Consider the following 24,714-nt stretch of genomic DNA (forward strand, 5'->3'; position numbering starts at 1 on the left):
GGTGCGCTCCCGGGAGTGGAGCGAGAGGGAGGCTGCTCCGTTTCCCAGTGAGGAGAAACGTCGAGTTGTAAAACAACAACAAAAAAAGTGCATCAGTGAAAGGACGCCGCGTGGGTGCACGCGGCCGCAATTAGTCCTCCAGCCCAAAAAGGGGCGGTGTGACAAAAGCGCCGTTCCCGCAGCGCTGCCCAGGTGGCCGCATGCGCGTCGTTTACCCATTTAAAAAGGTTTGCTCTCTCATTACCACCCTAGTTCGGCTCCTCGGGCTCACGGCGACGAGCCCCTTGAGGGGGACATTTAGACGTGAACGCTGATGTAATCCCCACTCCTGCCCCGGCGTCTGTCTCTCTCTCTGGGGTCCAGATTTCAATCGCAGTCTGCCTCCATTAGCAGGTGGAGCACAAACACAGGACCAAACTCTCGGTGTGGAACAAAGGTTAAACACACACAGGAGAGTGGCCGTGTCCACCCTTTCAGACAGACAAACTGGGATGGCGCACACGCGGGCGCACGCAACAACTCCCCCCCCACCTCAGCTGCACCATTATCATACATACATTTTACCTCCAGAGAGAGAACAAGAGAGAGCCAGAGAAAGAGAAGGCAGGCACATGAACCAGTGCGAGGGGGAGAATACTATTTACCTGAGAAAAGAAAGGGAGGTGGGAGAAGAAAGAAGATGATGCATGATCAAGCGAAAGCAATCATGTCATCATTTTTGAAAGGTGCGAGAGAAAATAATTCTCCCCCCCCCACCCTTCGTCTCCTCCTCTTCTTCCTTCTTCTTCTTCTTCTTCTTCTTCTCCTTCTCCTCCCCCCCCCCCCCCCCCCCCTCAATCATTGTGTGGGGAACGGATAAAAGAGCAACTTAAAAGCCACGGAGGTTGTCAGAGACCTCGCTTTCCCTCTCGGCCCGGCAGGGGTCGTATTTAAAATAAATAGCATTTCGAAAAGGGAGCGGAGATGAGGAGAGCCGATGAGACCGTGAGGAGAAACGACAGAAGATGTGCAAGAGAGAGGAAGAGCAAGAGAAGGAGAGAGAAAGAGAAACTGAGAAAGGCAGAAGGGGGGTGGGAGAGAAAGAAAAAGAGAGGGACGAGACAGAGAAAGAGAGGAAAAACAGGGGAGAGAGAGAGAGAGAGAGAGAGAGAGAGAGAGAGAGAGAGAGAGAGAGAGAGAGAGAGAGAGAGGGGGAAGCAGTATGGTGTGGCTGCTTCGTGACAGAGGAAGGGCAAGCTAGTCCAGGCAGAGTGGATCAGCTTCCATGCGCTCTAACTAGGTGTAAATACAATAACAAGCATGTAATTAAGTGAGCATGATGAAGTTAATGGAGATCATACATTCCATTTGGGCTGCTTATGAATATTCTATTAGATGTTATCAGGCAGCTGGAATAGCTGTTAATTTAATCATCACCGCGAGCAGGGAAAAGTTCTTTGTGCGAGTGTAATTGCACAGAATGAATAATTGATTTGACAATCGCACCCGCAGATTTCCAGCAGCTCGAGGCTGGCAGAGCGCGGGGGAGGAGGGGCGGCAGGGCGCGCGGCGTGCGCCCTGAAGGGCTTGCAGAGGAGACAGCCTGCAAATTGAGCATTAGCTGCTCACTGATAAAGGACAATTTTTATTTTATCAATGCGACAAAATTACATTACGAAGCGAGCATAATCACACTGCCCACACTTAAGGAGAGATGAGGGAGAGGGAGAGAGAGAGAGAGAGAGAGAGAGAGAGAGAGAGAGAGAGAGAGAGAGAGAGAAGTAAAGGGATGTCTAAAAGAGGCAAATAAATTGCTCTTCATGAAGGGAATAAAAATCAGTTCAACATGATTTGGAAGTCATTGATATGGGATATCTAATATTTCGAAAAAGGAGAGAGAGAATGTTTTATTATGGAAGGACTCCTGCAGTGTGTGAAATTGCCTCCATATTTACCTCAGTTGCTGCAATCAGGCGGAGGACTGTGGTCTACATGTAGATCAGATTCAGAGTCTGCATCTAAAACGTGTCTCGTTCCAGACGCAAGCAAGTGCACACACACTTGCACACGTGGTCAAAAAAAGAAAAGCACTTACACTGTACACCCCCCCACCCACAAAAAAAAAATCCAGCTGAGAAGTTTGATGGATCCGGCGACATCAGCACCGTCATCCAGATGGGCGTGCGTGATCCGTCCTGGGCCACCAGAGGTCTGTGCAGGTGCGGTGACCAATCTCCCTGGAGCCCACTCTGCGATGAGCGCAGGCTGCTAACGCTCGGGAGCCGCTAACGTGACGAGCGGTGCGATTTGCCCAGATTCTGCCGTGCGGGGCTCGACAGCAAGAGACAAACGGCTTCAGCCATTTGTAACGAACCACAAAGAGGAAAGAGGCTTTGAGAAAAATGGAGGGTGGGGAGGAGAAAGGAACAACCTGACTTGGCTCTGGTACAGCTTGAGGCACACACTGCTGGTGAAGGTTTCTTTGGCCCCCTTTTTATTTCTCTCCCTTTCTATAAAACCTTATCTGAGAATAAAGAGGCAATTTCCATCGTTTTTTCCCCTCACAGGAGGAATCGCATAATCTATAGGAAAATACAGCAAATGACTGGAGCGTTGGCTCGCAATTTCATCATCAAGCAACAGCTGGAACTGCTCTGCCGTTTGGCCACAGCGCCCCCTCTCGGCCAGAGAGGCGCAGCGCGGTCAGGAAGGGGCGCAGGCTCCATCTCAGCAAGTTTAACGTCTCGGCAGACTTTAACTCCCCGGGGCTGACCGGTGGGGCCCATTTACACAACTCCCAGTGAGTCCGGGGGGTGGGAACGCCTCGCCCTCATCCTCCTCCCCGCCCCGTTCTCCTGGCGGTCCACGTCTCCCTGTCGCACCACCTCCTGGTGGTATACGATGGCGGTTATCCAAAGCGCAACAATAACGGCACAGCTGACAGAAGGGGGGGGGAGCTGGTTTTTCTATTGTGCTAGTGAGGGGGCATAATGCCCACTTTAAAAGCAATTCCTCGCTCATCAGACACACACAGAAAGTCGCCCAGATACTACGCTAAACAGCGCTGTGGTGGGGGCTAGGCGGTTCATGCGAATTCGGTAAAATTACACGTGTGTTTGTGTGCGCTCTGTAACGGGGGCAGCCAAAAGTTTCTCAAACCGCACCGATAATCTGTTGCACCTTTCTTTACCAGTGTCTTTCAGCCGGCCCAGAGTGTGACTCCTCGTTTCCTCCCATGGTGCACTGGGGCACAAAGTCTATGGACTGGAGCAAAGGACTCAATCAAAAAGTGTCTGCACACCTTAGCACTGTCCAGAAGGAAAAGGGAAAGAATAGGTGGAAAAAGGAATGGAAAACCAATCACATCAGAGCTGCCACTCCTTGTCATGGATCTATAAAGTTGTGTTGGTCTTCTAGTCGAACATGCGGGAAACGATAAACACCCGCTACAATCTCACTTAAACAGAATGAGTGAAAATTTGTGCAAGATTTAAAACCACCTCGCTGACTGCATGAGCTTTGATCGACGTGCATTTTGAACCCACCTCTACCCAACAAAGGCACCATCAAACACATGAGGCTCAGTAAGGCCACATCAGCATGCTGGATCAGCGCAGGTACAAACAGAGACGTTTCAGTAGCAGAGGCTTGAAGGTGGGGCTTCAGAGACCACAGACCGCTCGAGACATCAAATAATACACTAATACACCAACTCTGGCTGAAATAGCGAGAAACTTTGGACAATTTCATTTACTTTATGGATTACAAGAACTAGAATGGTGTCATCTCAACAGCAAGAACCTTGCAGCGTGCATCTGCATCAACAGTCCTCCACCAAATGCCCAATGAACTGCCTAGTTCTTCACCCACCTACCCTACACTAAAGGAAATATAGCCTGGGTCCTTCACCATTACCCTATACTAAAACACACTGATCTACTGTAGAGTGGGTCTTCCATCACTACCCCATACTAAACCCACTGTAGAGTGGGTCTTCCATCACTACTTCATACTAAACCCACCCATACTAAACCCACTACAGAATGGGTCTTCCATGACTACCCCAGACTAAATCCATTCTAAACTCCACAACTGCCTCATACTAAACCCACTGTAGACTTGGTGCTCCACCATGATCCTACACAAAACTGAACATAATAACCCCAAACAGGGTGAAAGCAGTTATAATCACATCACACAATTATATTACACAGACACACGCGCTCACGCACACGTGCCATGCAAGGACAGTGTAGCACAACAGAATAGATCGAGATTAAATGCCGAGCTTCAAGGCCCCCATTGAGGCAGAGGCCCACTAGGAGGTTTAAAAGCAGGACCTGGACCAGGTAAAGACAGTCCGAGTTATCCAGCCCTGCAATTTCCCTCCTGGACCCCACTAGGCCTTGCGGTCTGTAATACACTAATGTGCAATATTATAGTGATGGACCTGGGGGCTGTTGGGTGATAACCTCAAGGCTATATTTTAGAGCTGCGTGGGAGAGGTGCACCCAGGTGCAGCATGCTAATCCCCACCAGAGCCGAGTCGACTGGGCTCGTTGTTTTTCGGGACCTGGGTCGGAGGAGCCACGGCGCTGTTGTGCAACATTCCAGTGGGAGGACAGGAGCAGGCCGCAAGAAAATGTCCAGACACGAGCCTGGAACCACCGGCCCTTTGTGAAGGTTTACATCTACTCTCACCTGACGAAAATCAAGGTGGGAGGTGTGAATAAATAAACAAACACACAAAAATCACTCCACCAAGGAATTGGAGTACAGGTTGCCGAGACGGGTAGGGCAGTTGTCGGCTTGGCCACGATTACCCCAACGAAACAAAAGTAGAGAAATCAAAATTCCAGAGAGAAGCCAAGTCTATAATCATGTTAGTCCCCCACTTCCCCCTCCAGACCCACTCGGCCAGCTTCGTGTTCTGAGTGGTCATCTATTGATTACACATTATATTTATCTACGCCTCTCTTTCTCGCTCCGGACCTCATTGGCACGCGGGGGAAATAAATAAATAAATAAATAAGCAAGCAAGCAAGCAAGCAAGCAAGCAAAGAGGTCCTTTTTAATCAAGTGACATCAATCACAATGGCCGGCGCCTAAAGTAGCCCGCAGTGACTCTACCTCCGGTTGGAGCCCGGGCCCGGATCCTCCACTGGGCTGTGGGAAATATATGCTCAATGTCCCATTATTTATGAAGGCCTATCCTTTTGCCTTCTCGCCAATTACTCCCCCTATCATTTTCCAAAATCTAAAAACTGTTTTCAATCAACACAGCCAGCGCCATTACCGAGTGTCCGCCGGCCCAGAGAAGAGGCTGTTCCCCCTCTCCCTCCGGCTGATTGGGCCGCCGCTTTGCATTCCGCGCCGCGCCGTGATTGAATCCGTCGCCTGAATTAGGGCTGTCGACTCGAGGACCCGCACGTCCTTAACCCCCCACCCCCACCCCCCCATCCAACCCCTTGACCATTACCATCCCGCGGGAGCCGAGACACGCGAGTGCGCGCGTGGCTGGATGCACCTGTGCGATGCGCCCGTAGTCCGGGTTAAAAATGGGTCTGTGTGTGTGTGTGCGTGCGTGCGTGCGTGCGCGCGCGCGTCATCTCTTACGTTTCTCCTCTGCTTGCAGGACCTTGGCGGCGGCATACTCCCAGTCGAAGATGAACCGGTAGAAGCTCAGCTGGTTGTAGAGTGCCTTCTCTGAGTACTGCGAAGAGAAGAGCACAGACAGACAAAGCCCAGGCGCGCCAGTCAGAAAATGGGGCACGGAACAGCAGCAGGCGAGCAGGCGAAACTCCGCACGAGAAAGGGCCGCGGCCCAACCCGTGCAGCGGGGAAGGAGCCGCCGTGCCGCCACTTTCCACACGCTCGAATAAAGTGTCAGAAGTCTACTGACAGCAGCTGGAGGCTCGTGGGAGGAAGCCCCGGTCACCCGGCCGCCTGTTAACCGCGTGTTTAAGTGCGCCGACAGTCACACCATGCGATAAATGTTGTGCAGTCGATACCAACTCAAATCCCATCTCGCGAAGCTCTACAAACTGTTTAGTGATGCTGTGGTGGTCGATTATTCAATCGCTAATTCAACATTGGGGGGGGGGGGGGACAAAAAAAACCCACACGCGTACACAAAAACCAATTAGCCATAATCACGTCGATGTTTACCTCACATTGGTTAGTACTGTGCCTTTTTTTCCTCCCCGTCTCTCTGGGGGGAAAAAAAATGGCAGGCTGGAGTGTAATGAGATTGGTGCAATTCAATCAGAGAAAGCTGGAGAATCACCTGCGTTAATTACAGCTGGTGAGACAGGTAGTGTTTGTCATATATTCTCCTCTGTCACAGACAGAGGCAAACACAGTCGCTTAGACAAGCCCCAAGTTTAGAGTCATAGAACCTGCAAAATCTGCCTGATTGGCCAAAACCAGGCGCGGCAAACACCCCGCCCCTCCCCCCTTCTCAGGCGCCACAAAAGCAGGAAACAATCTGTTTGGTTTTGTAAATGCTGCTGTAATTACCGTTGGCCACATGTCTGCCTGCCAGAAGTGCTCAGGTCTGGGGGGGGGGGGGGGGGGGGGGGGGGGGGGGGGGGGGGGGGGGGGGGGGGGGGAATGTGTGAGAGGGGGGAAGAGAGAGAGAGAGAGAGAGAGGGAGAGAGAGAGGGGATCAACTCAGAAATTACCTCAAAATTACCTACTTCATAATAGTTTGTTTTGATAAGGCATTGTGTGTGGAGCTGATGAACAACAGCGGCTGTCAATTTGATTAGCCATTATACTTTTATGTTAATTGCCATTATTGGGTCTCCATCTCCCTGAGTCACCACAGAAGCCAGGCAACGCGGGCACTGGGAGAGCAGCCACACGTCGGAGCGGCGCAGGCTGGAGCGCGGGCCTCTCCTCAGCCGACAAGCTTTTAATTGCCCTGCACAGCTTCCGATGAGCCTGGCAGCTGTTGACCCGTAATGTAGCGGCTGGTCAACAAGCCTGCCTGTCGATTCAACTATGTGGACATAATGGAGCAGCCGTGGCCAGCGCCAGCCGCCGCACGCACGCACGCACGCAGGCCCGCCCTTTCCCGTTGAACAAACAGGCGTGCGCCGGCCCGCGGACGCTTCTGTCCTGCCAATGAACGGCGGGGGCGGGGGGACGGTCTAAGATTTCGCACGGCAGCAACGCGGTGCGGCTGGAACACACAACAGGACCACCCCGTGCGGGCTGGGGGTGCCACGCAACTTTACAGCACCACTGACAGGTGTCAACGAGGCGTGGTGAACATGTCGTCAGGCGTTATTCAATTTAGACTCCCCCCCCAGCCTCAACCCCCCCCCCCCATCCCCCACCTTCTCTGGCAGTCCCCATTACCCCCCCCCCCCCCAGCCAACAGCTCTGCGCCGCTCGGCTCAATGCTTTGTTCCTGTACTGACACCATTTCAATTTTCACCACAAATCTGCAGCGTTTTTCGGCCCGAGTGACTAAGGAGCAAACCAGCTGTGAAATTGCCTCTCCCCCGAGACAGCCCCCACTCCTCCCCCGCCCACCTCGCAACCTCCACCAGATCCTAAGCACTTACCATAACCATACCCACCACACGTCCCACCCGGAACCCGCCGCCGCCCCGTAGTGGAACGAGCTGGGGGGGACCAAAAACGCGTGGCACCAGGCACCGAACCCCAGAGGAAGACTCCCCCACCCTCCTCCACCCGCCTGCCCCGCTCCACGACGGACCCTCCACAAGGACCATCCAAACTCTCCCCATCCAGGCTCCCAGGGGAACCGTGCGCTGCTTCACATCCCTGCACCACGGTCCTGAAGAGGCTTCAAGACAAAGGGTCGAGGAAACGGGGGCCGGGAGCGGCGGCCGACGGGGGTGTGGGGGGGAGGGGGGGGGGGTAGTAGAGCGTGCGGCAGCGGCGGCCGGGCGCGTGGAACGCATGGAGCCGCGCTCCGCCAGGACTCGCCGACACCGTGGAAAAACAGCGTTCTCTCCCTATTCATGCAGATCTCTGCAGCTGCAGCGGGGAAAGAAAAAAATCCAAACAGTTTTGATGAGGCTTAACACAAACCGCTCCAATCTGAGTTAATTTTAATGGGCCGAGCTGAAAAAGGAAGGCGATCGGCATCACAAGGTTTCATAATGAGTCAATATATGTAAATCTTTACAAGGCAAACACAGTGGGAAACAAAGACATTTAACTGAAGCGCCAGTTGATGTCTCCACTTTTTTGTGCGCATAATTTCTCCCCATTGAAAGGTATAATTGCCTGCTATTTGAAGATATTCATGCTCAATTTTTGAAATTAATTTCAATTGGGGGGAAATGTAGAAATGTCAGCTCCCTTGAAAGGGATTTGATTTCAATTATCCTTGCTCAAAGGACTGTGATTTCCAAATACACTTAAGCAAAATTATGACAAGAATTTTTGTTCCCAGAAATTCAGTGTTTAAAGAGCGATTAGGCGATAAATGGACTGGCTTTGAATTGAAGTGAATGCGCCGGTCTCCATCTGAAAGGCACTCAATTATCCCTGATTGCTCCCGTTATAATGTATCAAATAGAGATACCTGCTATTGCTGTAATTTGTGTGAAAATTAACATGCTGCAATTTCCACTAGAGGGAAAAAAGGAAGCCCTAATGGGTGCCTGAACGTACATCAATAAAACGGAGACCGAGGGGGTGGGGGTGGGGGGGAGGAGAGAACACGAGAGAGAGAGAGAGAGAGAGAGAGAGAGAGAGAGAGAGAGAGAGAGAGAGAGAGAGAGAGAGAGAGAGAGAGAGAGAGAGAGAGAGGGGGAGAAGAGAGACAGAAACAAGAGAAAAGAGAAAGGAGGAGAGAGCAACGAGAGAAGAGAGAGAAAAGAGCGAGAGAAGAGGGAGAAAAGAGCGAGCTACTCATTGTGATTGAGAAAGAAAGCAAGGGAGGGGTCGAGGCAGCATTAGAGGAAGAAAGCGAGGGAGAGAAGCAGTGGGGGGAAAAAAAAATTTAATTTACTGAAAATATTACAAATTGCACCTGTATATAACTCCTCCAAATTACCGGCCAATCAGTCTAGGGTGCCCATTACTCTTCCATTTAATCTGGATACAATGGTGGTCGATGTCTCTGTGTCCGCGGAGATGCGAGACGAGGCGCATCGCTGTCAGTCGGGCGGCGGAGCTCCGAGCAGCGGAGGGACGGGGAAAAGGGGTGAGGAAGTTAATGTTTTATTCAGCCAGCAGTTTAAACTGCCATCTCACCAGGCAGAGAAGGGGACGCCTAAGTGGCTATGGTGACAAGAGAAATTGTCCTTTCGGGTTTCAGCCTGTCGCCACAGAACCAGGCACAGAAATCTGCAGCTAAAGGGGAGGGAGGGAAAGACGGATGTGGGGGGGAGGGAGAGAGAGAGAGAGAGAGAGAGAGAGAGAGAGATGGAAACAAAAGTCTGTTGTGGTCAAAGTTTTTGAGGGGTGAGGGGACATGACACCCTCTACAAGTGACCCCAAGATTAAGTGAGTTTGAAATTAGAGATTCAATTGACCACAGCCCACCCCATCCCACCCTGCGGTTCCCGCCTGGGCTGAGCTCATCCACCCCGGGGAAAGCTGGAACTCGAGCCCCATGCTGGTAGCTAGGCCTGGGGGCCGGAATGCAGTGGGACTAGTTAGCAGAAGGAGAGAGAGAGCATAACAGTCAGGGGATGGAAAGAAGATAAAGAGATGGAGGGGGAGAGAGAGCGCGAGCGCGAGAGTGAGAGCGAGAGCGAGAGAGCAAGTGCTCAGAGATCAGAGGAGAGGAACGGTCCTCACCAAGGCAGCGTGCAAGACTGGCTCGACAGCGCCATCAGCTGGCCAAACCTGTGCTGGTGCCAGACTGAGAGAGGCATACGCACCTCAGGCCGGAGACTGGACTTGCAGCACAGGGGACAGATGGGGCCGGATCGGGAGAAGGCTATGGGCAGCCGACGAGTCCGGTTCCGACACGCCTGGTCCTCGCACAGCAGCCAGCCCTGGAAGAGGGGAGAGAGGGAGAGACAGACAGACAGAGACGGAAAGAAAGAAAATGAGTGCATGGTTTGAAGCATGGAATAATTCTGGTAAATCCCCCCCCCCACCTTGACCACTAGCAGCGTGCTGCTCTGTCGCTTCTCCGCGGTGGCTCCTGTACCCCTCACACAGGGGTAATATGGGGCCCACTGGCCTGGGACAGGTGCAGCTGCCCCCCCGCCAACACCACCGCCCTCACCCCTGTCATTAGCACCGGGGCTGGCGCTAATGCGGGTAATACCCCGCTAATGACGGAGCCCCGCCGCCCCTCCCCTGGCCAAAGCACCTGTCCCCCGGGAGCCTAACCAGCATGCCCTCCGAGTTGCCGAGTCGCCCCTCGCGGCTGCCGAGCCGGAGGGAGGCCGGTGCCTGGGCGGCACAGCTGCGGAGGAGAGAGAAGAGGGACGAGTGGGCTGCAGAGCTCCATGGCGCTGCTCTGCCAGACGACGGAGACGACGGGGTGGGAGGTGAGCGGTTCAGGGCAGAGAGAGCAGACAGCTATTCTCCAGTACATGCCCCTCACTTTTGGACTGGTAGGCTGGCACGACCAAACACAGAGGCTGGCGGAGTTGGTGTTAAGCAGCGGCAAAGTTCTTCGCCATAAAGCAACACCACTGACGCTGTTTGCTCTCTGATGCCACTTTACCCTCAAGTAGCAAGCGCCAGCTCCATCGCCTTAGAAACGTGGCCGGCTCTGCGGATATTAACCCCTGGCGAACTGAACGGCTGCCACGCCGAACGCAATTCTTCGGGGCCGCCGCCTCCCTGCCCTTTCCGAGTCGGCGATTACAAACTGGAAGGGGCAGAGGGGCAAAGAAACAAAAGATGACGCCACTGCCCGCGTCACCGTCGGCTCGGGGGAGAAAGCAGCGTCGACAGCGAGCGCGATAAAGGCGGCGGACAAAAGGCCGAGCACTTCTCGCTCCGCGCCATCCGCGGCCGCCAATTCGCTCCCATTTCCTGAGGCCTGATTAGCTGCGGAGGGTCACTTTCGGAGCTTATCGGCGGCGTGTCGAGGCCGGGCGGCAGGCGCGGACGGGCCTTATCGCTCCCCGCCGCTGTCAAACACGAAGCCGATGCAGGTATTGTCCATGCCTCGCGACATTATCAGAATCAACAGTTCGTCTCAATTTCCCCAATTAATCTCATCTGGGTAGCGTTTTGTGAGATGGGTTGATGCTGTGTGTATGATTAGTGGAGGCCTTTGAAGGCCGGGGGGGGGGGAGTAATTGAATCCTGACATATGTGAGCTGTTTGGTTTTCATTTCGAGAGGAGCAGTGGTGTTATCAACCCTTTGTTTGCCCTAAGGCCTTTTGTGCAGCAGAAGACCAAGACTAAGCTAACAGAGCAGTTCCCATGGGGTGCCCGAGATGGACGGGTCATGCCGCGTTCCTGCTGAGGGAGTTCTGGCTAAAGCGTCAGCCGGGCAAAACGCAAGCGCCGTCGCCAGCGCTGCGGAGGAGCGCCTCAAGGAGCGCTCGCGGCGATGCTGGTGTGTCTGAGCAGAGCAGACCCCTCAGGGGGGGAGCCCGAGTGAGGAACGCGTCGCAGGCGGGCCGAAACCCCTGCTCACAGGACGAACACTGCCGGAAGATAGAGTTTCCAAGGGCAGGAGGGGAGTGAGAGGAGAAATTACCCAGAATGCCTTGTTGCACTAGTTTGCTGACCCACAATACTCCATTTCAAATTAGCACTGTTAAGAATAGCTTCGACTGGCATGGACTTCGGATGTGTGATAAGATCACTAAACACGCCAACACCGGCAGCCACCGTTATATCCAAAGTCTTCTCACATTCGCATCAGTTCTATGCAAGCATATACCAACAAAACAAAAAACCACCACCACCACATCACACCCAAACACACATGCAGATCAAAGTCCTTAAGAAACCTGTGTAACCAGAACAGCAGGGGAGGGAAAAACCACACACTCAAAAATAACCTTGCAACAAAAAAACAAAAACAAACAAAAACCCACAACAACAAAAAAAAAAAAAAAAAAAAACACAAATCAAGGAGCAGTGAAAGAAACAACCAACTAATTGAAAAACACCAAGAGCTGGCTTCTAGACACAGAGGCAGGATAAAGGCGCAGAATTGCATAATTATACCAGTCGATACCCGACACCGTGAATACAGCCACTGCTGCAGCAGACATCAGATGAGCTCCACATAATTTAACCAAACACTGGACAAGGCCTGTGGGCCATAGATCAGAGGGAGCGACTGGAAATGGGGGGAGGGGGTGCTTGGTCTCTCCTCTTTCTCCATTACAAGCCTCTGATAAGGTATTTAGGCCCGTCTCCCCCTCCACAGACTAAAAAATTAAGGGCAGCGTTTCTGGGATGTGATGTCACCTACTGCTTTAGCAACTTCCGAGAAGGAATTCCATGCGATACTCCCTGAAAGTTCAGCCACTCCCCTACTCTCACGCCCCAGTCACTGTTGGAAGGAAAACGGAATCCACTGTTCATTTTACACATCACATAAGAGTTCAAACTGTGTCAAATGTGCTAAATAAAAAATAAACAAAGTTATGTAATACGGACGCACAGTGTCCTTAATTATGGTATAGTATACACTTCCTAAAGAAACATGTGCAGACGCACCCACACCCACCCACCTGCGATTAGAGACCCCAAGACAACAGCTTTGCACAGGCTTTGTACCTCAGCAATCAACAGATGTACTCACAGTCCTGAGCCCAGACACGACATGAGAGTCTGAATGGGCAGAAATGCGTCCACTTTGTACATCTTCGACTTAATCAAGCCTTTTCGATTCAGCAATTTGACCTTTTGTTCAAAACAGGATTATCGCCCCCCCCCCCCACTTTTTTTTTTGTTTTGTTTTTTTGAATTTATTTATTTTGTTCCCTCCCCCCAGCCAGTTACCAAGGACGACCCATGTGACGAACATAATTGCAATAATTTGTTAAACGCCATGGCAACCCACATTAGAATGGGGCAAACAGAGGGGGGGCCGCTCCGTGCCGCACTCTCATTTTGCTCAAGACACCAGGAGTCAAAGAACAGACGACAAGGAAGAGAGGAAACAAAAAAAAAAAGGGGGGGGGGAATGGGGTCACGGGAGTGAAGAGAGGAACACGTACTCGCTTTGTGTCCAAAGGGCTGCTTTATTGGTAATGGCGGCAGGCTAAAGGTGGACGAGGCAGCGGTTCTGTGTGATTAATGCCTTCACCACAACTCGACGGCTGCTCCGCAAACACCGCCGACTTCCAATCTGTAACCATGCAGCTCCCCCCCCCCCCACTTCATTACACAGGCAGGCTTTCTTCCTCCATCTCCACGAACAAACATCTCTATTTGAGCTCTCCCCTCAGCTGAAAGGAATCCTTAATTACACAATATTACCCCTCTACATTGCTCCCAATGTATGTGTGTGTGTGTGTGTTGGGGGGGGGGGGGGGGGGGGGGCAGTGCCACGTCGGTCCGGACTCTGGCCCCGGGCTCACGGGGGTGTTAGCATTCACAGCCAGCAGCTGCTTTGCACCTACTCACAATGGGGGCCACAGGCAGAGGGCCCACTGAGGGAGGTAGCTACATTCACACGGCTAATTGATTTCTGCACAGCGCAGTGGGGGGGTGGGGTGGGGTGAGGGGTTGTTGGTTGGTGGTGGGTTCAACATCCCTGACCGACAGAACTTGCCCACAGTCATTCGCTACCCCTCTCTACCTGCTGTCCCCAGACTGGGCCCTGCCGTGGTGTTGCTAATGGAACGTTCGGAGCCCTCCTGGCACCGCGGTAACGTTAACGCATTCCACAGCCCAGCACGCATTCCAGAAGCTCCCAACCAGGCTGCGGCAAAAATGGCCTAGAAGCTCCTCTGCGTTTACAAACTATTTTCGAAACATCTATTTTAAACTGTTCTGTGCACAACGTTTATGATAATTATGTTGCTTTGCAGCAATTCAAAAACTAAACGCTCAGCAGAGCCAAGACCTAATTATCCATTCACAGGACTGAGGTAAACGTGAATGCTAGCAGTGTTAAAGAAGCACACCACACAATATCCATAACTGAATGTCACTACTTGCTGTCGAGGCCAATTGGACGGATTGTAGCCCTCACACCCCTAAGGCTCTGCTACAGGTCAAAACAAGAACCTCTGGGGTAGCATTAGCAGAGATGGTAAGATGATAAAAGTCTCACCTGCCAAACAGCACCCAAAGTTAACAAGATGCAACAAGGACCCAGCATTACTAATACTATGATTTAAATTTCCCTGAGTTTGAAACACATTATTCATAAATTCAAAGCACTTGCTGGTGATAAATACATTAGTCAAAAATTCTGTACAAATTTACAAGAAACAACAGGGTAAGAAACTAATCAACATGAAACCCTGGTTAGGCTAATGCTGGAATAGTCTAAATGAGGGATACCCAATTTCAAATCCCAATAACATGCATCATCCAGCCTTTGCAAAGTGTCCCATCCCAACGTGGTGCCCCTGAGCTGAGCTGGTGTGCGCCACTCAGGAGTTGGCAGTCACTCGAACCTTCAGCCAGGCGAAATCACCAACAATCGCATCGGAGCTCTTTACGTCGGCTCAGGATCTAAACACTCCCCACGCAGCCATATTATTCCCATATTACCGCATCAGCCTTAACAAAGGTTGGAGAAAGGAAAGCAAAAAATTAAATTAAAAAATCATTTGCAGCACTGCGGGTAGGGTAGGGTGGGGTGCAAAAGCCGCCTAGAGAAAACACTCGAGAGAAGGGCAGCATCTGAAATTCAATAAAAAGGGGCCACGATAAACAAAAAGCGTGTGTGAGGAGCTCAAATTAACCCCCGTTAAGGCCTCGCAGATCAGCTAAAAGCAACCATGCCGCACCGCTCTTCCACAACTATAACACTTAACCCCGATAACAAAAGCTCTTCCTGCCGGCCCACACAGCGGCGTCTACGCGTCATACCCTCGGGCGAGCGAATTACGGCAGCCTGCAGCGCAGAGTCCAGCCTGCAGCTGATCGCGGCCTCCATCACGCCGCTGAACTACAGCAAGACGCTGGAAAGCGGCTTAAGTTACGCAGAAAGGTCTGGACTGTCACGTTTGGGAGGGAAGAAAAAGGAAGTTACTGTCCATCTGACACTCAGAATAAACAATATTATAGGGCTGGGTATTGCCACGAGCCGACAGATTAAGATTAGACATCACAACGCATCATATCTGGCTTGGATCACACCTGTTATTGCTAAACTGATCTATAATATTGGTCAAATTAAATTTTAAAATAAGGACTAATTAAAACCAACCAACCGAACAAACAAACAACAAAAACCAAACAGCTTATTGACAACACTTACCAAAGCGACAAGGACACTTCATCCATACTGACTGAACTAGCGTGACGTTATGATTACACAGATAAACATGAAATATATGTTTAAATAAACATATCCATTCCAGGGGCCAAAGCATCAACACGGGACTGTGAAAAAATGAGACATTTAAACGATAAACTGCAACACGGGCGCAGCTCTGTAACGCAGGACTAAGGACTAAGAGTGGGTAGAAAAGATGCCCAGCTGAAAGAGAGAGATGTGTTTAACACAGCCAGTAAGGCCCGATTCCTTAACTCAAGTACCAGCGGTCAGTTTGGGAACCTCAAAAGAGAACAGTGAAACAGATCAAAACAGCACTTTAAAAGATATTATACACGTTAGAGACATGCACAACGTAGGAAAAGCCTACAAACTCTTTAAATGTGTGGATATCCCAGTGATCATAGCTGCGTCAATTGTGAGAGAATGAGAAGCTGGATAATACCTTCCAGGCTCCGTCCTGACAAGTCCAACCGTCCAAAGTCGGCATCAGAAGGCAAAAGGGCCTTGTGAGGGAAGCCACGGAGATCACCCGCTCTGAAGAAGCTAGAGACCAGAGTGAAGGTGCACCAGTGCAAACGGTGGGATTCTGCATACCGGTACGGCATGTGGCCAGAAAGAAGCCATTACTGAGAAAAAAAGCCCATCAAAGCCCGTCTGGAGTCTGAAAGAATCAGTGCAACTCCCAACGAAAATGGGAGTCATGGTTCTGAAGTCAGATAAGACAAAAGTGGAGGGTTGTTTTTTGTTTTTTTTTGTTGTTGTTGATATTTTGCTTGGCACAGACCCAACACTGCCCATTCCTTAAAACCCCATCTCAACAGTAAAGTGTCAGTGGGGATGGCAGCATATGGTGGCTATGCTTCTCCTCAGCGAGGATTGGGCACTGTATTCAAAACTCAAGGGCAGATGACTGATGCACTTTACATACTGCAGGATAACCTGATTCAATCTAAAGCTTGAAAGACACTTCACCTTTCAGTAGGACCGTTGTCCTAAGCACAAGGCCAACGCCACGCAAGGACGAATGAATGTTGAGTGATGAACGTTCTACAGCAGACTAGGGAAAGCATAAATACAGTCACCTTTACAGGCAAATCTCCAGCACTTGACGCGGTCTTGCAGTTGCAGACAAAGTTTGATTCGGTGGCTAGCCACAGCACTTAGAATTGATACCCGGGTCATGTTCGTCAGGGAAGAAAGCTCTTCTGTGCTGACAGAATCCCGGCACCAACCAATTGCTCCTCCATAGTCTCCCAGTTTCACCAGTTCACTGTCCCCAAGTGGCCTGCTATTCGGCACAAGCTTCCTGGTCACTCCAGAGTAAGCAGCCATGGCCATTTCCTAAGCAATTGTTGCAGCTGTCAGAAGAATCGCGGCAGCTGCATGTGAACTTTTCAAAGCCGCAATCCTTTCTAATCCGGCTGTGCTACCAGATTCCGCAGGCGTGCCTGAGACCGGAGAGCTCGTTAGCGGCAGCTGGCCAAGTCATGTGCAAATGGACTGCCACCGGCATGAGCTGGTGAGCTGGCACCCTTTAGGTTTTCCTTATCTACTTCTCTGTGCGGCTAGCAAGGAACCATGTTAAGTAAGGCACTAGAATGAGTCAACTGTCATTCGCGAGTTGGACGACAGCCAGAAGCTGACGACTCATCAGCAAGGTTGAAATAACAGAATGTCTCTCAGGGAACCATGCGTGTGTTACGTGGTATATGAAAAGCTCCTAATACGTCATGAAACACCGATTGGTTGGACTTTGTGGAACAGCTGTATTGGCTACAACAGGCACCGACTGACAAGGTTCTAGAATAATAATAAAAAAAAATCTGGGACCTGGTCATAAAAGATTACCATTTAACAACACTTAACTCAGAGTTCATACCCTTTAGGCTGGAGAGTCGATTTAAAATCTGGACAAGATGAATACCTCCTTTTTGTTATCAAAAGGGAAGGTGATAAAGTGCAGGATTTCCAATGCCTAAAAAATATAACCTCGAAAATCACGACACCCCCCCCCCCCCCCCTTTTTTTTTTAAAATTACAACATTGAGCTGAAAAAACCCATCAAGAGGTGAACCAGACATTTATTGTAGTTGATCGACCTCAGCCTAGTAGAAGAATGAAGCAAACAGGCCACTCTCCTTGCTCCTTAGAGAAAGACTTTTGACGTATAGGATTTATGAAAGAAGTCCTTCAGCAGAGGTGTTTGGACAGCACTCGTATATTATGCAATAGCTTATGACACAGTAACCAACACAAGAATGTTTCTGCCCACAGCATTCATGATGCACGAGCGCTGATGAAGTCCTGGGTGCCAAAATATTTGTAGCTTGGTAATTGCGTTCCGGGTCAAAAAATAAGCTTTTGCGCAATATGAGTGCAGGTTGACCACCTCTACTTGCGTCCAAGTATATAAGCTTTACAGCGGTTATGTAAATCTAAGTGTTGATCATGACACAGTGGGAATGAACATCTCCAATGTCTCCATCCACCCGTGTCAGTATACTTATACACCTGTATGCCAACATGCCTAGATGTCAATAAACAGAGTTCTTACCTCCTGCTATATTTTCTAGAAAGCGGAAGTGTGACTTTGCGGGTGATGGCACTGTTTAAATTCATCCTTAATCTCATGATTCACTCGACATCAGAAGCTACACAGGTTTTACCCACCTCAGGATTTTAAATATAGAGATTTTTCCTAAATTAGGTGCAACCTCTCAGTCTCGCAACGGTGAAACGCTACGGTTGCGCTTGCAGACTACATGTAAAAAAAAAAAAGAAAAAAAAGAAAGAAAAAAAAGACTGTTGTGCTCAGTTCAGCACCGCCGTTTGTGGCAGTAACGGTTGAATCGTCCTGGCACGCCATAATCAGGTGGTCAGAAGACATCACGCGTGTCCACGCTAACGTGACTGGCGCAAAATTCAAAGCAAGACGAATATGCAGCAAATGTCAGGTCTGATGGAGTAGGAAGGTGGATGCTGGACGGAGTTCGACACGAGACACTGGGTGGGGTCCAAGCTGCGGAGGTGGCGCTAGGGCTATTGTTACAGGGTTATTAGATGCATGCTGATGGAGATAAATCTTAAAACTAAACACATCTCAGACCTGTAAAACTGCCCTTTAGAAACAGGCCCCTTGGAACATATGCGAAAAAACCAACAACAAAAACAAACAAGCGTCTCATAGTTCTGGAGTCGGAGCTCTGGAGGGTGCCGGGACCATACTCACACTGTAGTACTTGCGGATGTGCCGGCGGACGTCCAGGAGCAATTTGTTGCTGATCTGGGCTGGATGCGCCAGCGGGCTCCCCGTGCAGGACACGTTGCAGCAGTGCTTCATGCTGGGCTCCACGTTGCTCCCCTGGAACACACAGAGGGCGTTAGCGCAGTCGGCGCGGGCGCGCGCACGGCATCGCCTCACTCACCACGCGACGAAGGTACGCTAAAAGGAGTGTGTGCTTTTCCAACAGAGTGAAAAACAAGGCCCAATACAACTGGCCTCCCAGATAGCAGGCTAGGCAGACAGATAGCCAGTTAGATAGCCTGACAGACAGGCTGACGGACACATAACATTCGAACGCGTTTTTCACCAGACGTCCCAGTGAAACCCGCGTGGTAATGGGTCCGGCACAGTCGCGCTCTTGACAAAAGCGTCCGGTATTCAGGATGGAAAGCATTGAAAAAGGGAAGTGGAGGGGAAAAAAAAAAAAAAAGGTGTTGCGCCATTAACCTTTCAGCCCGGGGCTGGTGACAGGCGATGAAAGGGCCAGCGGGCCGCTCGCCTTGTTTGAAGGTTTTACCGCCACACTCGGGGCAAAAAAGGCACGGCGCTCCCGCCGAGGGTCGCTGGAAGCGGCGGCCGATAAACAGCGGAAGGGGTGGGGGGTGGGGGGGTGAAATAAATAAATAAATAAATAAATAAATAGCGCCTCTGCTCGTCCCACCCCCACACGTAGCCAAAGGGTGGCGTCGGAGGGGCAGGAGCGCGCCGTCTGGTCGCGGGCTTGGGAGCCGCAGCGACGCGTTGGACTGTTTGCAACGTTGACCGTGCGGGGGGCTCTCGCAGACGAACGGGGCTTCTACGCAGACGCTCTCTCCGTCTTCCGCAACCGATGGCGGGACGTGTGCATTCCTGCCCGCTACCTCCCCTCCCCGAGCAGCGGGGCTCCGATAAGGGGGCTCTCCTCAGCTCCGGCCAGACCCGGCGAGTCAAGGCTGCCAGTTCTTTCATCCCCCCACGCCAGGGCTCAGAAGACACACCGCTGCTAATTATTAGTGTCTTATCAGTGAAGCCTGTGCAACACAACGCGCGTGCGTGCGTCTCACAGCGTTGGGTCAGAGTACTCTAAACAGGAGGACATGGAACATGCGGAACACGTCACTTTTCTTTAATGAGATCCAGAAAGACAAGAAAAGGCTGCGCGGGCCTGCTTGTGCCTGGTTGCAAACTTTACTCCCCTCCCCGACGCGCCGGATCGCGCACGTGCGCCCGACGGGCCAACACTGCTCCTTTACCTCCAGCCTGTAACCTCAGCACGGAACATGACCGATGTCCCATGAACAGATGGACAAGACCACGAGACCGCCCCCTCCCCCACCCATCTCATGGTGCCAAACTGCTAAAAATAAAGGAGCACAGGGTACATTAACAGGCTGCCCGCGGGCCATCGACAGATAATAATCACCTGTGCTTCTAAAAATTTACTGATACTTGTTAGTGCATAATAGTGAACTTCATAAGGCATGAAGACCATGAATGGTGAGAGATTGCACAGTGGATGTGGGGAAAAAGAAGTGTGTGTGTGTGTGTGTGTGTGGAGTGGCTGCTGGAACTCGAGGAAACACAGAGAATGGGGATCATGTGGCTGTCAGCGAAAGGGGTCGGGGGATGTCAATAGTTTTTGCGGTGCACAGTCAAGCAAATTGCAACCGAATACCATGCTGGCGCTCCAACAAATGTGTCCAAACGTGCATCTCAGACGGGTTACGACAGCAGACGACTACGTCGCGTGCTACCGCTCTCGAAGGGAGACGACGGAAAGACTGCAGTGCGCAAGAGAGCAAAAATCTGATCAGGGAACAGAGTAAAACACATCGCCTGGTCAGATGAGCCCAGATTTCTGTTGCTCCGTGCTGATGGGAGGATTAGAATTTGCCACAAGTAACATGACTGGATGAGCCCTTCCTGTCAGGTGGTTCTGCTGGTTCAGGTAGAGTAATGCTGTGGGGAATGTTTGCACGGTGCAGCATGGGTCTTCTGATACCTGTGGATGGGCGTTTGGACCAAAGCAGAGTGGCCGACCGAGTTCATCCCATCACGGTGACTGTTTACGGTCTTATAGACACGGATGGTTTCCAGGAACATGGTGAGTTTTCCATGTTTCCCTGTCCTTCACAGTCCCCAAATCTTAATCCTAAAGATCATCTCTGGGATGAGGCAGAATGGGCTGTTCAGAGCTTGTCAGTACCTCCATCAAATCTGCAGCCACTGTGAGAAGCTCTCCCGTCCTCGTGGGCCAAGATTCCTGCAGAATAATTTCAGCACCTAGTGGAATCCATGCCACAACAGACCGATGCTGTTCTGAAGGCTAAAGAAGGACCAATGCACCACTAGACGGGTGTCTCTGATAAAGCAGATGTTCAGTACGAACGTGAGTGCGCGCGTATACACGTGTGTTTACATGTGTGTGTACACTCACCGTTCCCTCAAAGACGTTGTCGTAGATATTTTCAGTGCCACAGTCTGGGCAGGAGAAGGAGAACCTCTCACAGTCGCGGTACCGCTCCTCGTCTGTGAGCTGGGCCAGGCCACCCACAAGCCCGTCTGGCTCATCTTCGCGCTCCTGCCTCTGCTGGGCCCGGAACTGCCTGGGGTCCAGCCCTGAAGGACGCATGAGAGATACACAGCGTAAGCGCCACCCTGACCAGGAGGGGCGTGTGTGCACGCACGCAGCCACAGATCGGCCTACCAACGCGTTTGGAGCGCTGAGAGGAAACACGGCTAGGCTACACTCACTCCGCACACAGACCTGCACCATCTCTTAGTCTTTCTTTGAACGTGAACGCTGACGAGAGGCGAGCAGCGTACACGCTAAAGTCTCTTATAGCAGCTCAATAGCAGACAAATCCAAGTAGCGTGAACAATAAAGTTTTTTAAAAACCCACACAAATCTAGAGAGAGAGGTAAGAAACGTAAAAGGGTGAAACAGAGAACCGGGAATGGTGAGGGGGACTGGGAGGGAGTGGGATGAGTGACTGGGAGACCGTGAGAGCATGAGAATGACTGGGAGAGGGATTGGGAGAGAGGGGGTGGGGAGACGATAATAAAGTTTAAATATAACACAAAGACGAGTGATGCAAAAAAAAAACAAAAAAAACAAAAACAAAAACTGCCTGGCAGCTGAGATCATCAAATCATTAAGAGGTGGCAGCTGAATATCCATTTAATCTTCCCAGGTGACAGTGAACACTATTAGAGCATGGAAAAACAGGCGACGTCCCCCTGAGTAATTTGGCTAAGTGAATAAGTGAGTGAGTAAATAAATAAAAAGTGTCGTCTGCAAGGCTGCAGGGATAAAGCGGCGGCCCCACAGCTCCAGGCCCCACAGGCCCCAGGGACTGCTGCCACCTACAGGGAGCCATGCGCAACTGCACAAAGAGGCGCCGGCAAATCCCATCAAAGAGCAGGAGAGGAGGGCGGAAAGACAGACAGGCTCGCGCGTGTGCTCTCACAGACAGACAGACAGGATACCGCCACCTTGATTCAGCATGCATGCCCATCACTACACAAGACACCATCGTGTTCCATTTCAACCGTTTTGCTTTCGACAGCCGCCTCGGGGCGGAGGAGCGGACTAGCCAGGAGACGAGGGCTCACCCAGCCACGTGGCGACGAGCGCGCCGTCGACGCCCTCGATGGGCTCGCAGATGCGGCCCACCACGGGGTGCACCTGCTGGGAGAGGTAGTAGTGTGTGTCCAAGCACAGGCCGGCCTGCTTCTGCACCTGCTCCGGAGCATACGCCCTCTGACTGGCCGCTAGGGTCGACCCGTCCTGCAGCGCCAGAGGTGAGGGGGTTAACGAACGCACAGGGAGGGCAGATACATTCCGGTATCGCGAATCCTTGAAAATCACCTGACAGATGACATAGGAGATGGTGTCGCCCGCTTTGACCTTCCTGCCGCCTTGCGAGTTGATCCATAGGGCCACGTGCACGTGGGGGAGGCTCTTCTTATCTGGGTAGTCCTGGGGGTCCTTCGTCAGGGCCTGATGTGGGTGCGCGCGCACACACACACACACACCAGGTCAAACGTGCACTGCTCCGTCATGCTTGTGCTCAGTACAAGCATGCTTTAATTGCCTGCGTACAAAAAGCGCTACACAGTTCTGAGTCGCCAACCTAAATGACCAGCAATTACAGACAGATAGATGGACAGACTGATAGATCGATGGATTCGGGGGGGGGGGGGGGGGGGGAGGTGCCGCTCCTCACCTTGTGGATCTCGAACATACTGAGTGGGACGTCGCCGCTGGCCACCTTCTCGCCCACTTCCACGAGGTGCTGCTGGATGTTCTCCAGGATGGTGTCCCGGTTCTGGTCAGACAGGATCTGACCGATGACGTAACTGAGGGGGAAGGAGCAGGGTGGAGCGAAAGCTTTTACCCGAAGTGACTTACAATTATGACCGAGTACATCTTGAGCAATTGAGGATTAAGGGTCTTGCTCAGGGGCCCAACAGCTGCAGCTTGGCAGCGGTGGGGCTTGTACCGGCAACATTCCGATTACTAGTCTAGCAACTTAACCACTGAGCTACCACTGCTCGACCTGGCGTGTGGCTCCAAACCCAGGAACAGGAGAGGCGGAGACACTGACTTGCCGCACTGCTTGGCGAGGTCACACCAGTCCCTGCGCACGATGTCCAGTCCTTTCAGCTCCTGTTTGGTGGTGTAGCGGCCGTCGGCATGCTGCTCCACCACCAGGGCGGCATACTTCTTCTTCTTCAGCAGCAGCAGCGACTTGAAGACGCCATCGATGTCGAGCTCCACTAGCTTGTACAGCTTGTTGACCTCGTTCTTGACCTGCGGACAGGGCACAGCACCACCAGGGCCTTCCGCGTTAGCTGCAGCACACGCGCTCGTCCAGGAGACCCGCGCGTTGGCGGGCTCTACCCGCTACGGGCCACGGCCTCCGATCGAGCCACACGCTGGCCCAGACACGCTTACATTCTGCTGCACCCCACCCATCCCCTCGCCCCCACTGACCCTGTGGCCCAGTTTGAAGACCTCCTCCAAGCTGGGGCTGTTGGTGTTGATCATGATGGAGTCCGTGTCCCCGTATATCACCTCAAGGTTCATCTGCAGTAGGATGACAGGCACGGGAGGCATAGGCTTAAGAGCACACACACACACACACACACACACACACACACACACACACACACACACACACACACGAAGCCATTGCCTCACTCACCTTCTGGACCATGTCCTTGGTGTGCATTAGTATCTGAAAATGAAAGAGCACAAGTCTGAATCAGCTGCCAACCGAAGAACAGCTCAAAGAAATGAACAAGAGTGTGTGTGTGGGAATAATCTAAATCTCCATTTCAGAAAGGTAGCCTAACAATACCGCCTGTTACGAAAAAAAGAAGGTTTCATAGCCATGAACAATGAACAAACAACTGTTAAACAGACAATGGGGGGAAAAAATAGCACACATACGCAAAATACACCCTCGCTCCAAAACAGCACAGTGACACGCAACACACACAAAGAATTTAATTAGCAAATCTATTCAGTAATTCAACAGTTAGCAATGGGGAAAGAGAAAGTCTTGGTGATTTGCTTTTAAATGGAGGATAATTGGCTAAGAGGGCTATTAGGCGCACTGAAATGGGGCTCCAAACCCACACACCAACCGAGTCATAATAACGGCTAATGGCCTTAATCACCGGTGGCCTGCATAAGAGTGCAGAGAGAGAGAGAGAGAGAGAGAGGAGAGAGATGTAAGAGGAGGGGGGTGTCCAGCTGTAGGCTGGGACGTCAGCTGCAGCTGTCACACAGAGAGAGAGAGAGAGAGAGAGAGAGAAAAAAAAAGGTAAAATATAGGAAGTGGCAAAATGCAAAACACCAGATAGCGAGAGATACTAGAACCTCAAAGCACCATGGCTGAGTGCGATTGCCTGTGTGTGTACGCGCTCACAAACACCACAGGCAGGAAGGGTGACCTCTGCGGGAGAGGGACTCGGACAGGTGGACGACTGGGCAGTCAACCAGGGGACCAGGGCACTAATCTGAGGGCGGAGAGCGCACCCCACACACACACACACACACACACACACACACACCCACACACA

General features: G+C 51.6%; 1 protein-coding gene across 1 annotated transcript in view; it reads right to left on the reverse strand.

Moving 5' to 3' along the window:
* The window catches only part of pola1 (polymerase (DNA directed), alpha 1), a 38,889-nt gene that overhangs the window by 2,432 nt on the left and 11,743 nt on the right, over nucleotides 1-24,714 (reverse strand). The window contains exons 27-36 of the mRNA XM_035526698.1: nucleotides 23,832-23,864; nucleotides 23,621-23,713; nucleotides 23,232-23,437; nucleotides 22,851-22,983; nucleotides 22,493-22,624; nucleotides 22,237-22,411; nucleotides 21,059-21,240; nucleotides 18,589-18,720; nucleotides 9,852-9,968; nucleotides 5,596-5,692 (exon numbers count right to left, since the gene is read on the reverse strand). Of these exons, the coding sequence (XP_035382591.1) occupies nucleotides 5,596-5,692; nucleotides 9,852-9,968; nucleotides 18,589-18,720; nucleotides 21,059-21,240; nucleotides 22,237-22,411; nucleotides 22,493-22,624; nucleotides 22,851-22,983; nucleotides 23,232-23,437; nucleotides 23,621-23,713; nucleotides 23,832-23,864 (1,300 nt within the window). The remainder of the gene's footprint in view (nucleotides 1-5,595; nucleotides 5,693-9,851; nucleotides 9,969-18,588; nucleotides 18,721-21,058; nucleotides 21,241-22,236; nucleotides 22,412-22,492; nucleotides 22,625-22,850; nucleotides 22,984-23,231; nucleotides 23,438-23,620; nucleotides 23,714-23,831; nucleotides 23,865-24,714) is intronic.

This window comes from Electrophorus electricus, chromosome 5 (assembly GCF_013358815.1).
Source record: "Electrophorus electricus isolate fEleEle1 chromosome 5, fEleEle1.pri, whole genome shotgun sequence".
Lineage (NCBI taxonomy): Eukaryota > Metazoa > Chordata > Actinopteri > Gymnotiformes > Gymnotidae > Electrophorus > Electrophorus electricus.